Source organism: Brienomyrus brachyistius, chromosome 23 (genome assembly GCF_023856365.1).
Source record: "Brienomyrus brachyistius isolate T26 chromosome 23, BBRACH_0.4, whole genome shotgun sequence".
Classification (NCBI taxonomy): Eukaryota; Metazoa; Chordata; class Actinopteri; order Osteoglossiformes; family Mormyridae; genus Brienomyrus; species Brienomyrus brachyistius.
In genome coordinates this window covers 7872656-7885263 of record NC_064555.1, presented here as the reverse complement: position 1 = coordinate 7885263, position 12608 = coordinate 7872656, and the positions used below count along the sequence as shown (strand labels likewise).

Genomic DNA, 12608 nt, shown 5'->3' with positions numbered 1-12608 from the left:
TTTCTGCATGTCGCCCCCTGCCGTCTGGAGGTGTTTCTTCTGTCTGAGGATGAAATACCAGTTATCGATCACTAGTGTAGTGAAAAGAGCTGTGTTTTTTATATTGATTTGAATTTATTAATTCGACTCGTTATGTCCAACGTTTGTAAAGTGCCACTGATCTCCTGGGATTCAACTAAAAGAAGTCAGTTCGTCTGCGAAAAGGCGTATAGCGTGACAAGTTTTTTTAAATATAGTTCTTCACATTGTATCGCTAGATGGAGCCGTGTACCTATATATATATATGTACTCTATATACGTATACAGCGCTATTTAGCTCGGCGTCTGACGAAGCCAGAAATTAGAAATTCCCCAATTCTGCTCCAGAAAGTCTATTTCAGTATTGTTTATCACGGTGTATATTACTTAATATTTTTGTTGGTTGTTGCTATTTTGTAATATACTCTATATTTAATATGCCACCTAAAGGGAATCCTTCAAGGAGGATGCAGTGTTTATGAAAAATGCAGCTACTCCATAATACCTTTCACAAAAAATTAAATTACAGGCAAGTCAAGATAACATAGCCTCCATCCATCCATTGATTTTCTGTATGCCTTGTTTAAACTCATGATACGATGTGATTTTATATGCATGGAGTCAGCTGGTCACTGCATTCGATTTAGGAAGGTCTTTGTTTCCCCCCTGTCCCATAGACTGCCTATAGATCATTGTATTGCCTCATGTATACATAGTTTGTGGTACTGAAATAGTGCAGTCTAAGTTATAAAGTTACAATAAAATGTCTGAGTTTTCAGACTCTGTTTTCATTGGTAATCTAACATTATTTGCCCTCTATATTACAAAGATAATACATCACCACCAAATGATTGCAGAGTTATAGATCTGTATCATAGTAACACCCAAGTGTGGCTCTTGGCAACAGGGCTGCTGTAATTAAATTAGAGCCTTCAGTGTCGCCCACTTAGTGGTCTCCGCACAATGGACGCCATTGTTTATTGATGTGCTTTTTCATCCCTCGGGCTCCAAGTGTCCAGCTGCCTTCACCCCTCTGCTGTCATCTATCCATCCAACTGCACAGGCTTAAGGTCTGACCAAAAAGAAATATCCACTGCTTGCTTATTAATTTTTTCAAAGGCTTTTCATTGTTCAGATGAATTGTGTGTGCTGTTTCATCAACTTCTGTTATTATTTGAAACATTAAAAAAATATTAATTACTGAATACAATTCAATAAAGTGGATTAAAAAAAAAATAAAAGTACACAAATATAGCATATGCATTCAATATTATCTTCAAATTCCATTAACAAAACAAATCCTTAAAAACAAACCATGCGGAAAATGTACTTCAGGGAAGAATAATGGACAGGATGATGTCAATATTTATCTGTAATGTGTATTGGCTTATCTACTTTCATATAAAATCCATCTTTCCATCCATCTTCTAACAGCTTTTAATCCTGGTCAGGGTTTAGGGGAGATGCGAGTTGGACAGGGATTGACCCTCCATGGGGTGTCAGTCCTTCAAAAGACATCTAATTTCATATTATTTAATATATAAATAATATATCTAACCCTAGCAGTTCATATGAAGTCAACAGATCATTTCCATTTTTGTGCAAAGGGACTTCTTTGATTTAATGTATAATATTGTATGAGTTGTTGTATTTTGTATCCTATAACTATAATGGAAAAGTTCATTAATTTCAGAGGTTACTGTTTGACTGGGGATTGTTCCTTCACTTTTAAAGTCACTTTGTTAATGTTCTACAGGATGTAAAGCATTTTAATAGCCCAGGTCTGTATTAAAAGAATAAGGCCCATGGTAGAACTTTGTTATAAATTCCACTATGAATACAGTTATCCAAAAAAATAGCAGTGGAACCTAATTTAAATGACAACAAAAGGCACAGATGTACCTCGAAGGAGCTCCTATGCTGCTCTAGCTGACATAATACTCCTTGGCCATCAATTATTCAGGACCAAAACTTTCAGGAGGTTTACCAGTGGTTCTGCAGTCCTGAGCAGGGCTGTGTGTAAGAAGGGACTATCCATCTTTGAATGGAAACTCATAAAGATGTCAAAGAGACAATGGGTGGAACTCAAGATCTGCCAGACAATAAGTTGTACAGCACCAGTGATGAGAAGACACCGGGCACCCTCTCCTGCTGGTATGTATACCGTCCACATCCTTCTTCCAAGCGTTCAAAACTGGCGAAAGAGAAAAATGTTACCTGGCTACTTAAGGCCATCACACAGGTAAATGTTATGATTGTCTGTCAAGGGCAACGAAACACTGCATTTGTTCATCTACTTAAATAATTAACACGCACCCCACTTTAGAGTATGTCTAATCAATGCTGTCATATCTTGATTTATAATTTATACTGCAAAATATTGGATTTAAAATATTGGATTTGATAATGATGCTGGATATCATAATCGTTTTCATTTTAAAACTAGCCACAGATAAGTTTAATCGAAATGAAAACGAACAGTTGTAATTAACCATCTTACAACATGTACGGGAGCAGCGTTACGCCAGTGTGCCTTAATTAAGCTGTAAGGTCTCCGGAACTACATTACCCGAGGTGTGCATGGGCGTGGTCCCGGGGTAGTGTGACGTCATCACAACCAGTCCCGTGTTTACGTGGATAACATGGCGGCTGCGTCGCGGCTGTTGTAAGGAGTGCTCCACACGTTTGTGAACGGCGTGATGAATGGAGGCGCCAAATAAAACTTCCACTTGTTTGTGTATAGTACATTTATTATAGCAATTTGTTCTTTTTCGTCGAGTCTGCGTATGAAGCCCTTCTCTTCATATATTCGGCCCAGGAACGACGGTTATGGAAGACGAGGAGAGACAGAAGAAATTGGAGGCCGGTAAAGCGAAGGTATGAATAGTTAATGACAGATGTTGCCGGTTATTCGGGTATGTGCCATGTCCCCTTGTAGGAGAGCTTTGTTTCGGTGGCCTGCGCTCGGGAATCGGCTTGCAGCCGGCTGTCAGTGGGGCGGTAGCCCGGCTGTCTCCGCATCGCCGTGTGTGACAGCCTGCTCGCCGTGCCCCTATCGTGTCAGCTGCTGGACGCTTTCAAAAAACATCTGTCGCAAATAGCAGCGCATCTCTACATTACTGGAGTTCAGGCGCCGATCCGGCCGGCCCGCAGAGCGCGATCGGGGCCGGGAGGTTTACAGACTGGCAGTTAAAGTATGTAGAGAGTCCTGCGGGACAGGATCTCCGAGACCTGCCCTTCTGCTTGAGCAAACAGAGGCAGGTCGCCGGGCAGACTGCAGGATCTGCCACTGACATGTCCGCACGCTCACTGCTGCCTTTGCTTTTGCGGCGAGGAGGCTTCTTCGCCGTTTACATTCTCCCTGCAGTCCTCCTTTTTGTCATGAGTTTAGCGCTTGGGGGAGGGGGTCCCCTGCCAGTACTCCCCTGCCAGTACTCCCCATTTCCAGTAGAAAAAACAAAGAGGTGTCCGTACTGCGTGCTTGGGAGTACCGGCCCTCTATAAGCACTGCGTAACTTACATAAAGGTGTTTTTACAAGAGACCCAAACGGCCACTTTGTGCCGTCGCTGGTGTCTTTGAGGTGATCGCCCGTGTATTACTTGCACTGGCAAGCTGGCTATCCAGGTGATTTGGTGTGCCTGGCAATGAACGAGCAGATATACCCGCGAAGGAGGCACTAAGTTCACACACAGAAGTTTTTAATACCAGCATCAGACCTCAAACTATGGCAAAGTGCATGGGACAAATGCATAGAAAACGTACTCTATAGAATGACCCTGTTGTCACAAAAAAAAGAACCATCGCAACCAAATTATTTACACCGGGTGTCACATAGTACATAGCAGGCTCAGCTCATGTTTTTACTTACGGGTGAGGAATCCACTCTGTACCCACATATCAATGACCTTTTTCCATTCACATTTTTATGCGCCGTCATTTTTAAATGGTATTAGACAAATCTATTTCCCAGTCCAAACTTTGTAGGATGTTTTTATTAAGGTTAAACCAGAGACAAACATTTTTAATTTAAGCTGAAGTAAAGCACTTTATTTAGTATTGTATAATTTTTGGATAATTTCGTTATTGCTGTCTGTGTTTGAAGGTTTTTGTTTTTTTGTTTGATTATAATTATTTTTGAATAAACATGTAACGTAGACTTTGCCACGAATATAGCCATAGCTGCTTACATCGTGTGAAAACTCAGTGACCTACCTGCATGCACCGAGTTACATGCTAGACGGTCTACCCATGCATCACCTGCTCTAGGTTACATGCTGGATGTATCAGACTCAATAATAATAATAATAATAATAATATATATTTTTAATTCCCCTGCTGTCTTCTCACATCCATTACAGGCCCAGGATGCTGGTAATACAAACACCAGTCCTGCAGTATCATTACGGAACAATGTTATCCGAGAGACTGCATTAAAAATAGATCAGACACTTAAGTAATATCTATAAAAATAACCCAGGAGCCATAAGCAGTCAAAGCCTTTCTAGTAGCAACACAGTATTACTTTGAGGCGCACGGGAGATCCATCTAGGTACCCAACCTCCGTAAACTTGCTCCTAAATCACTTCACAAGCTTATGGTCTCATGCATTGAACCCTGCTTTGGAATCCGGGGATTTAAACACTGGAGTGCAAGGTGACTATTGTAGTTAAAAAGCTCTATGAGTGTTCTGTATAAAGGCAATGCATCCTTTTAGAGGAATCTGAACGTTATGGCTGGAGCAATGCTCACAGACGGCAGACCCATTTATGTTGGTATGTCTGCCTTGCAGTCGTCCTGAAATAAGCTAAAGTTAAATTGGTATGATACAAACAGTAACCCCCCCACCCCCCCACCGTCTTAGTTGCTTATCTGATCACGCTAGTGGTAGGGGGTCCCAAGCCATGGTTTCTGTTCATTTGGAGGTTCCTGGTGAAGGAAAGACTGCAAACCTCTGGTTTTAACCAAAAGATTTTGACACTGATCAGTCAAAATTTAGTGATCATCCTAAATTCAGGGCTCATTTCTCCATGATTGATTTCGTTTTAAGTTCATCTCCCTCCACATTCGTTTGTTTGACCAGTTCTTGCATGTAGGCTATTGTCTCTTACGGTGAGTTTTGGTAAGTTTTTCATAAAGACTCAGTTCATCCCCTCGTGGTCTTTTTGTGGGATAATTTTGTGTATTTAGATGTGTTATTCTCACCAGGGTTGTTTAATTTTGAATGAAAATTCTTATTGTTATTGTTAATGCTGAACCAATCACAATGTGTTATGCATATGCAAATAAAGCAGGTCATTTTAGCTAAGCGGAGTACTGAATTTTCATAATTTTCATTATCTTTGTTCCTTAGAGAACTGAACCACCACACATTGTGCTCTCCAGGGAAAATTGATTTATTTGCTCAGTAGCTGAGCGGTGGACTTTCGCATTTTCGTTCAGTATTTTGTTCCTAAGAATTTCTTATTTTGGGTGGTCAAGGTTTAACTGATGTATTCACTACCTTTTTCTGCTAAATACAATCTTTTCTTCTTCTTTTTTTATAAACCCAGCAGTGGTTTTGTCTTAATCGTAACTCTGCAAAGAAGGAGTGTTTTAAAGAGAACTGTCAGTCACTCTCTTATTGCAGATTATTACAAGACTCGGTCCTTTTTAAGAATCAGAATCTGAATCTTTATTCTCCGAGTAAAGAAAAGTACACAGGGCTGCTTTTGGTGCAAGTGGAGGCATCGCTTTTCCTTTCTGAAAATGCACCCCTGTTCTGTGACCTGATTTTTTGCCTTATGAGAGCTGGCCGGACTTTAAACAATTGTGGCCGATTGCTGTAAGAGACATCGGCTACCTGCCGAGGGCAGGGAACGGGAGCTCGGCCCAGAATCACGTTTAAAAACAGTGAGTGCGAATCATAAGCTGTGTTTTCATGTTAGACATACGTCTGTCTCTTCTTCATTCATTTGGTCGGCTAATGTGTGGAAATATGCATGAATACTGTGAATCACCCTTCCATTTGCTGCGTTTTCCTCCTTGTCACCCTCTCGTCTGTCCGTCCTTCGGTCCATCCATCCATCCATCCATCCTCCCACAGTAATTGCTCTAAACTGTGTAGGAAGTGTGAAGAATGATACTTCTCAGATAGGATGACTGTATGTTGTAGGGGACACACGCACACAACCTGGGTCTGTGAGCCAACCCCTCAGCTGCACTATTTTATGTGTGAGTGTGAGTGTGTGTGTGTGTGTGTGTGTGAGTGTGAGTGTGAGTGTGCACCCTGTCGCTGTACCTGTATCTTGTTCAGAATGTAACCCAGTCTTGTTGATTGAGCTGCCCCCTACCCCCCATGACTGATCAGAATAAGCAACTGGAAGATATGCACTATATGGACAAAAGAATTGACACACCTCTTAATCACTGAATTCAGGTGTTTTCATTCAGACCCATTGCCACAGGTGTGTAAAATTAAGCACCCAGCCATGCAGTCAGGTTTACAAAGATTTGTGAAAGAATGGGTCATTCTAACCAGCTCAGTGAATTCAAGTGTGGTAAAATCATAGGAGGATACCTTTTTCAATAAGTCAGTTTGTGAAATTTCTTCCCTGCTAGCTGTTCCACAGTCAACTCTAAGAGGTAATATTGCTAAGTAGAAGTGTTTAGGAACAACAGAGGCTCAGTCAAGAAGTGGCAGACCTCGCAAAGTAACAGACCGGGGTCGCCGAGTGCTGAGGCGCCAAAGCTTCATTGACTTGGCAGCTACAGAGTTCTGAACTTCCTCTTCCATTAACAGCACGAAAACTGTGCACGTGGAGCTTCAGGGAATGGGCTTCCATGGCTGAGAACTGCATGCAAGCCTCACATCACCCAGCGCCATGCCAAGTGTCAGATGCAGTGCTGTAAAGCACAGTGCCACTGGGCTCTGGAGCAGTGGAAATGTGATCTGCGGAGTGACAAATCACTCTTCTCTGTCTGAACGTCTGTTGGACAAGTGTGGGTTTGGCAGATGCCTTAGTGAGCTTTGCCTGCCTGACTGCATTGTGCCAAATGTAACGTTTGGTGGAGGAGGGGTAATGGTATGGGTTGAGCTAGACCCCTTAGTTCCTACTTAGCATAAAAGATACAAGATAACTTTATTGTCACCGTACAAGTACAATTGGATGACATTTGGATCTTCCTGTAGATGCCTTAATAAAACTGTACAAGCCAAAAATAAATTAAAGGAGAAAAATTGAATAAAGTAACAAAATGCCAAGACCCTCTGTGTGACTGTGTCAGTCACCCCGTTCCCAGCCGGGTGTAAATGGGAATCCTTGTGTGACTGTCAGTCACCCTGTCCCCAGCCGGGTGTGAAGGGTACCCTCTGTATGACTGTGTCAGTCACCCTGTCCCCAGCCGGGTGTGAAGGGTACCCTCTGTGTGACTGTGTCAGTCACCATGTCCCCAGCCGGGTGTCAATGGGACCTTCTGTGTGACTGTATTTTACTGTATTGACCACTAGTTTGAATCTTCTGTCAGTATTTTCTGACCTCGACACTGTTAGCATGCTGACTAACATTGGATTTGCTCATCTTGTCAGCTTGTACAGCCGTAAATCAATTATTTCAGTTTTTGCTACCAGCTTGGTTTTTCATGCTGCTACCATCCTAGTGTGTCAGCTACAGGAAACACGCAAGAGAAATGGAAATCTATGTGCCCAGGCTCACCTTTAGCCATTTCTTTCTGACAAGCCGCAAAACTTTAGGTTCTGGTTGACGTGCCGTCGTTCTCTGGTTTTATGGTTTGCCTCTTGTCCCACTAGAAAGTGTCCTGTATTCAAATCTGAAAGTTTGTGAGAGGAGAACTCACCTGTTTAGTGGGTTTCGGAAAATGTCCTCCAAGATGGTCACATGACCACATTAAGCCGATGCATTTCTCAGGTGCTCCTGGCACTAAGCCCATTCAGACCCAATTAAATTAATTTATCACACCACTGCAGGGCGCACTTTGTTAAGAATTGTCACTAATTTGCCTAATGAATTCACGTTGCCAGCTTGTTTGGCTTTGTGTCGCATAGGTATGAAATGCCAGATGCATAGCAGGGTTTGAGTGTGATACTTAAGCGTTGACCATTTGCTCCCTGGGATATCTTTTACATAGGCTGCAGGCTCATCCTGACCCTGTGCTGCCTGAGTGGGAGGTTAGTGAGTGTGTGGGTGGGTGTATCTCTTACATATTAGAGCCCCCAGGCGCTTGTGGCTGCACAGTTGATACACATGCCTCCAGCCTTTCAGAGGGTCATTCGGGTCACCCTTGCATGCTTTTGGACCTACCATGGGTTGTGTTTCTGTGCATTCTGGGTGCAGCCCAGTGGTCATACCGGTCCCCTCACACCCCTTGGGGCTGTGAATGTGTCCTTTGGCAGCTTGGCATCTCTTCCACATGATGGGCACAGTGCAGTCTCTAGTTTTCTGCATGTAATCCCATTACGTTATGGGTGTTTATCAGGATGACCGTTCTTGTGTTCTTGCATAACTTTTCGATGTCATCGTCCAGTTCCAATGCTCAAGAACAGAAATACGGTGGATGGTAAAAGTCCCCGAATGATGTTCTTGCCCAGTCCCAGTAATCAAGGATGCACTGGTTGGATCCTAACAAGAACAATCCGATGATTCATTGCATCCAAGCTTGTTCTTAGGAGGTATGTTGGTAAGAATGCTCTACCCAGTAACGCAAGTACATTCTTTGCATTCTTGTCATTGAGAAACACCCTAGATCTGTTCCAAACATGTGGGTCACAGGGTTGTGTACCAATCCTAAACAAGACCTCAGTATTAAAGTTGTTCAGAGTTGTTGTTGGCACTAGATATCCATGTAGATGGCACTCACTGCCTCATCATCCTGGTGCACTCTTATGTTGGGTGAACCAGATCATGCAGTTCTCATCTCAAAGTAACGTTCCTGTCATTTCCCAATGTCTCTCTCCCTTTAAATGCTCCTTACCGCATTGTCTTGTGGTGTAACCGCTGCCTGCTCTTCATCTGGCCGCACTATATGACTGTGGTTCCACATGGCCTCGGCTCATCTGCATAAGTAAACCTGGCATCCAGCCGGGTTTCTCTGCTGAGTCTTATTGACGCGACAAGTGGCAGACAAGGCTTGGCGTCTTAAGAGAAACTGAGGTCACGCTTGCACCTGTAATAGAGTTTTGTTATTTAAATGGGAAGCATTCAGTTAGCTGCTGCTATTTCAAACCCCACACAGTCTATGTTTATTCTGTTACCAGAAATATATTGGAGAAGATAAGATACCGAGACCTCTAGTTCATTAGCTGGGAAGTTTAGGGTCGGCTAGAAGTAGCCAAAACTGTATATGTATGTTAGTGAAAGGGCTGAAGTAGCCAGCTTTCGGATAAGTGGATCTTGGCGATTTTAATCCCGAAGCCACGTCACGCGTCTCTCCGACCAGCTCTGGCCAAGATGGCACCTTAACCTCCGACAAAAGACGACTTGTGATGGACTTGTGATTTCTCTGATTATTGCGTTTCTGAGCAAAGCTTCTTAAGTGCTCTGCGCTTACGTCAATGGGGGAGTCTTTGGGGAAGATGCAGGGGAAACCGACACGGGACCGCGCTGCCCGGGTACCCAAACAGGCATATTTAGACATTTAATAGTTTAATCCCCTTTAAAGATTAGTGCAGGCCGCAGGCTGAAGTCACCGCTAGCGTGTCTGACTCCCGGTGGCAGTGGGCTGTCTACTGCGCTGCCCTGTCCTGCCGTGGGCGTTTGCGACATGGTGCAGGGGTACCTCTGTTCTCTGCCCACCTTCTGAACAGAAACGTTTGTGTGTTTTTGTTGCATATCTGTAACCTGCAAATAGTTTTACCAATTTTATTTTTTTAAAAGAAGCCGGGAGTTCACGGGGCCTGTTTTGTTTCAAAGTGAAATTCTTAGTGCGATTTATGTGTAGAGTGCGATGAGATTTTCTGGGCCTTGTGTAGAGTCATGTTGATCCGGGTACATCTCAGCGTACCGTGGAAAGACAGGCCCAGATTTTTATGGCTGACCATGTCTCCTCCTCTGTTGTCCCTCACAGCTGGCCGAATACAGGCAGAGAAAGGCTCAGGCGGATGGACAAAATAGACCCCGGAGGAAGAAGAAAGGATCCAGGGCCAAGGAGGCCGATCCTGCCGGAGATGAAGGAGACCCCGACCCTCCCCGCAGTGGGCAGGGTGGGACACCAGCGCCCCCAACAGAGTTTACCATCTCGAGGACTCTGCGCAGCGGGGAGACGGTCAAGCACGGCCAAACGTACACCATTGAGGTAGGGGGAGTTCGACTGGCATCAGGCATCACATCAGCCACCTAAGTATAGACATGCCATCGGGGCTAATCGGGTGTCTGCGGCTCGACGGTGCCCCCTGTCGTCTGTGCTCAACACGGCAGCGTGAGAATGTGCTCTCGTGACACAGCTGCTCATACACACTGACACGTCGTGTTTAGCTTTAACGGTTTAAATAAAATACGGTGCCAGCTGAAGACTACAGTGACTGCCATCTTGGCACGGATTGTTTATGACCGTGTGACGTTAATGGCCATTTCTCACTTTATTGTAATTTCATACTGTACCCTTCTGATAGGTCTTCTGAGCAAACCGCGGGGGTCAAAATGAGTTTTCATCAGCAAATAAGTTACAGGGTGGCATTCTGGCTCAGTGAGGTTCGAACCCCAACCCCTGCTGCGCGTGGAGCATTTAGAGGCAGCTGTTGGAATAAACGGGCATTAGGGTGACAACGCCCCAGCAGGTGCCACAAAATGATAAATAATTAAGCGTATCATAAAGGTGCTAGCGGATACTGTCCCCTCTCTCTATTTAAAAAAATAAAAATCCATTAGCAGTCTTTTCCTGTACACTCTTTTTCCTAACAACTTTCCTGTACAATGTTCTTAGAGGTAATTTGATCTTGACAGCTTATACGTCTAGTTTATAAATTGAAGACCAGCCGTAGACTACTAAGCGCTGGTTGTAAGTCGCTCTGGAAAAGTCCGTCTGCTGAATGCTGTAAATGTAAATGCGGAGTTGTCAGGCTAGGTTCCGGACTTTCCCAGGCAGATAAAAGCGTGATTTGGTTCTTACTAGACTTACTGTCTCTGTCAGAGTAGAAATGCCTTTGTGCTGGTCAGCTGTTGGATGCGGCACAGCGCTGCCCCCACAGGTAACGACGCGTTAGTGCTTAGCAACCGCATTAATGAATAAGACAAAGCTCACTTAAATTCCCAAGAGGCAGTCTGTGGGGTTTATTTTATATGCCACGTTCAGAGTCAGTAATGCCTCCTCTTTTACATGGTACTGAGTAAAATAGTTTTTAAGCGTCAGACCTGAAATCTTATTGACATTCTAAACTTCTGATTATTTAGATTGTTGTAATAACTTCCTGTACAGCTCCTCCTTAAGTGAAACACAGTTAACTGATGAACTGTTGCAGGTAGGGGACACATCGGACGGGGTGCGAGTCCATCACAGAGCTTGTACACGCATTACGGGTGATTTAGAGACGCTAAATAGTCTTACTGTGTGTTTTTTGGTGTATATCTTCTATGAGCATGAAATGAACAGAGCATAAAAAACCTGAGACTACTTGAATTGTGTTGGAGATTTACTAAAACTGCTTAGCGCAGTATTAGCTGAAATCACTATTCAGCGTGTGCATCCCTTCTGTGTGCTGCTTGGCCAAAATTCCAGACACCTTTTGTGTGTGAGCTCTTGTACTGTAATTACGTTATCTTTAAGATTAACGCAATAGTTTATCGTTGTCACGGCCTTTCTGGGAGCCTTGGTACCCGTGTGACTTGGCACCCATCGCATTGCAGCCTTTTTTGCAGCAGGGTGCAAAGGAGCAGCTCAGGTCTGCGTCAGGTCCTGATTCGGGGGGGGGGGGGGGGGGGGAGGGGCAGGTCAGTCTGATTTAGGAGAACAAAGCCTGCAGGATTATGCAGTTGCCGTAGCTACCATATAAACAGTGAGAGAGTACGTTAAAACCAAGCTGCACATCGGAAGGGTCGATGACATCGTTTAGCGTCTGTAGAACGTTTTCAGCATGAAGCGTCTGTTTTTTACGCTGCTACGGTAGTAGATAACGCATAGTGAGCCATCTTTAAGTCCGTACTGAAGAACGTGAAGCAAATAGATTTCGGTCGAATGGCACTCAGATGATAAATGTTTTGCTTTAAATAGAATGACGCTGCGTTTTGCTGTCCTGGTGCGTAGGGTAACATAGAGACATCAAGACACAGTGTCAGAATAAGCGCATCATATCCCGTATGTCTGACACAGCCTCGCCCCCCCTGCCGCAGCAGGTTCACCTACCCCCCGCCCCCCCCCCCCCTCGTGCGCCCCGCGCTCAATCATACCCCTGAAACAGTTCCTGCTGCTCACCGCAAAAGCTCTGGTAGCTTTCAAGGGTTTTGACGTTCGATGTGGGTGTGGGGCTCTGCTGAGAGCGCGTTCTTCACATAGAAACCAGCCCCCCCCCCCCCGTCAGTAAATTACTCGTGAACAAGCTTGATACTCTCATGCGGGAGGGGAGGGGGGAAAAATCCCATAAACAGTACAAGAGTTTTATTGC

General features: G+C 44.2%; 1 protein-coding gene across 4 annotated transcripts in view; it reads left to right on the top strand.

The window, feature by feature from the left end:
* Window positions 1-2654: 2654 nt before the first annotated feature.
* Window positions 2655-12608, top strand: part of akap9 (A kinase (PRKA) anchor protein 9) — a 52269-nt gene continuing 42315 nt past the window's right edge. For all 4 annotated transcript variants that reach the window (XM_048992533.1, XM_048992532.1, XM_048992535.1 and 1 more), the window contains exons 1-2: window positions 2655-2895; window positions 10079-10306. In XM_048992533.1, the coding sequence (XP_048848490.1) occupies window positions 2848-2895; window positions 10079-10306 (276 nt within the window). In that variant the 5' untranslated portion in view covers window positions 2655-2847. The remainder of the gene's footprint in view (window positions 2896-10078; window positions 10307-12608) is intronic.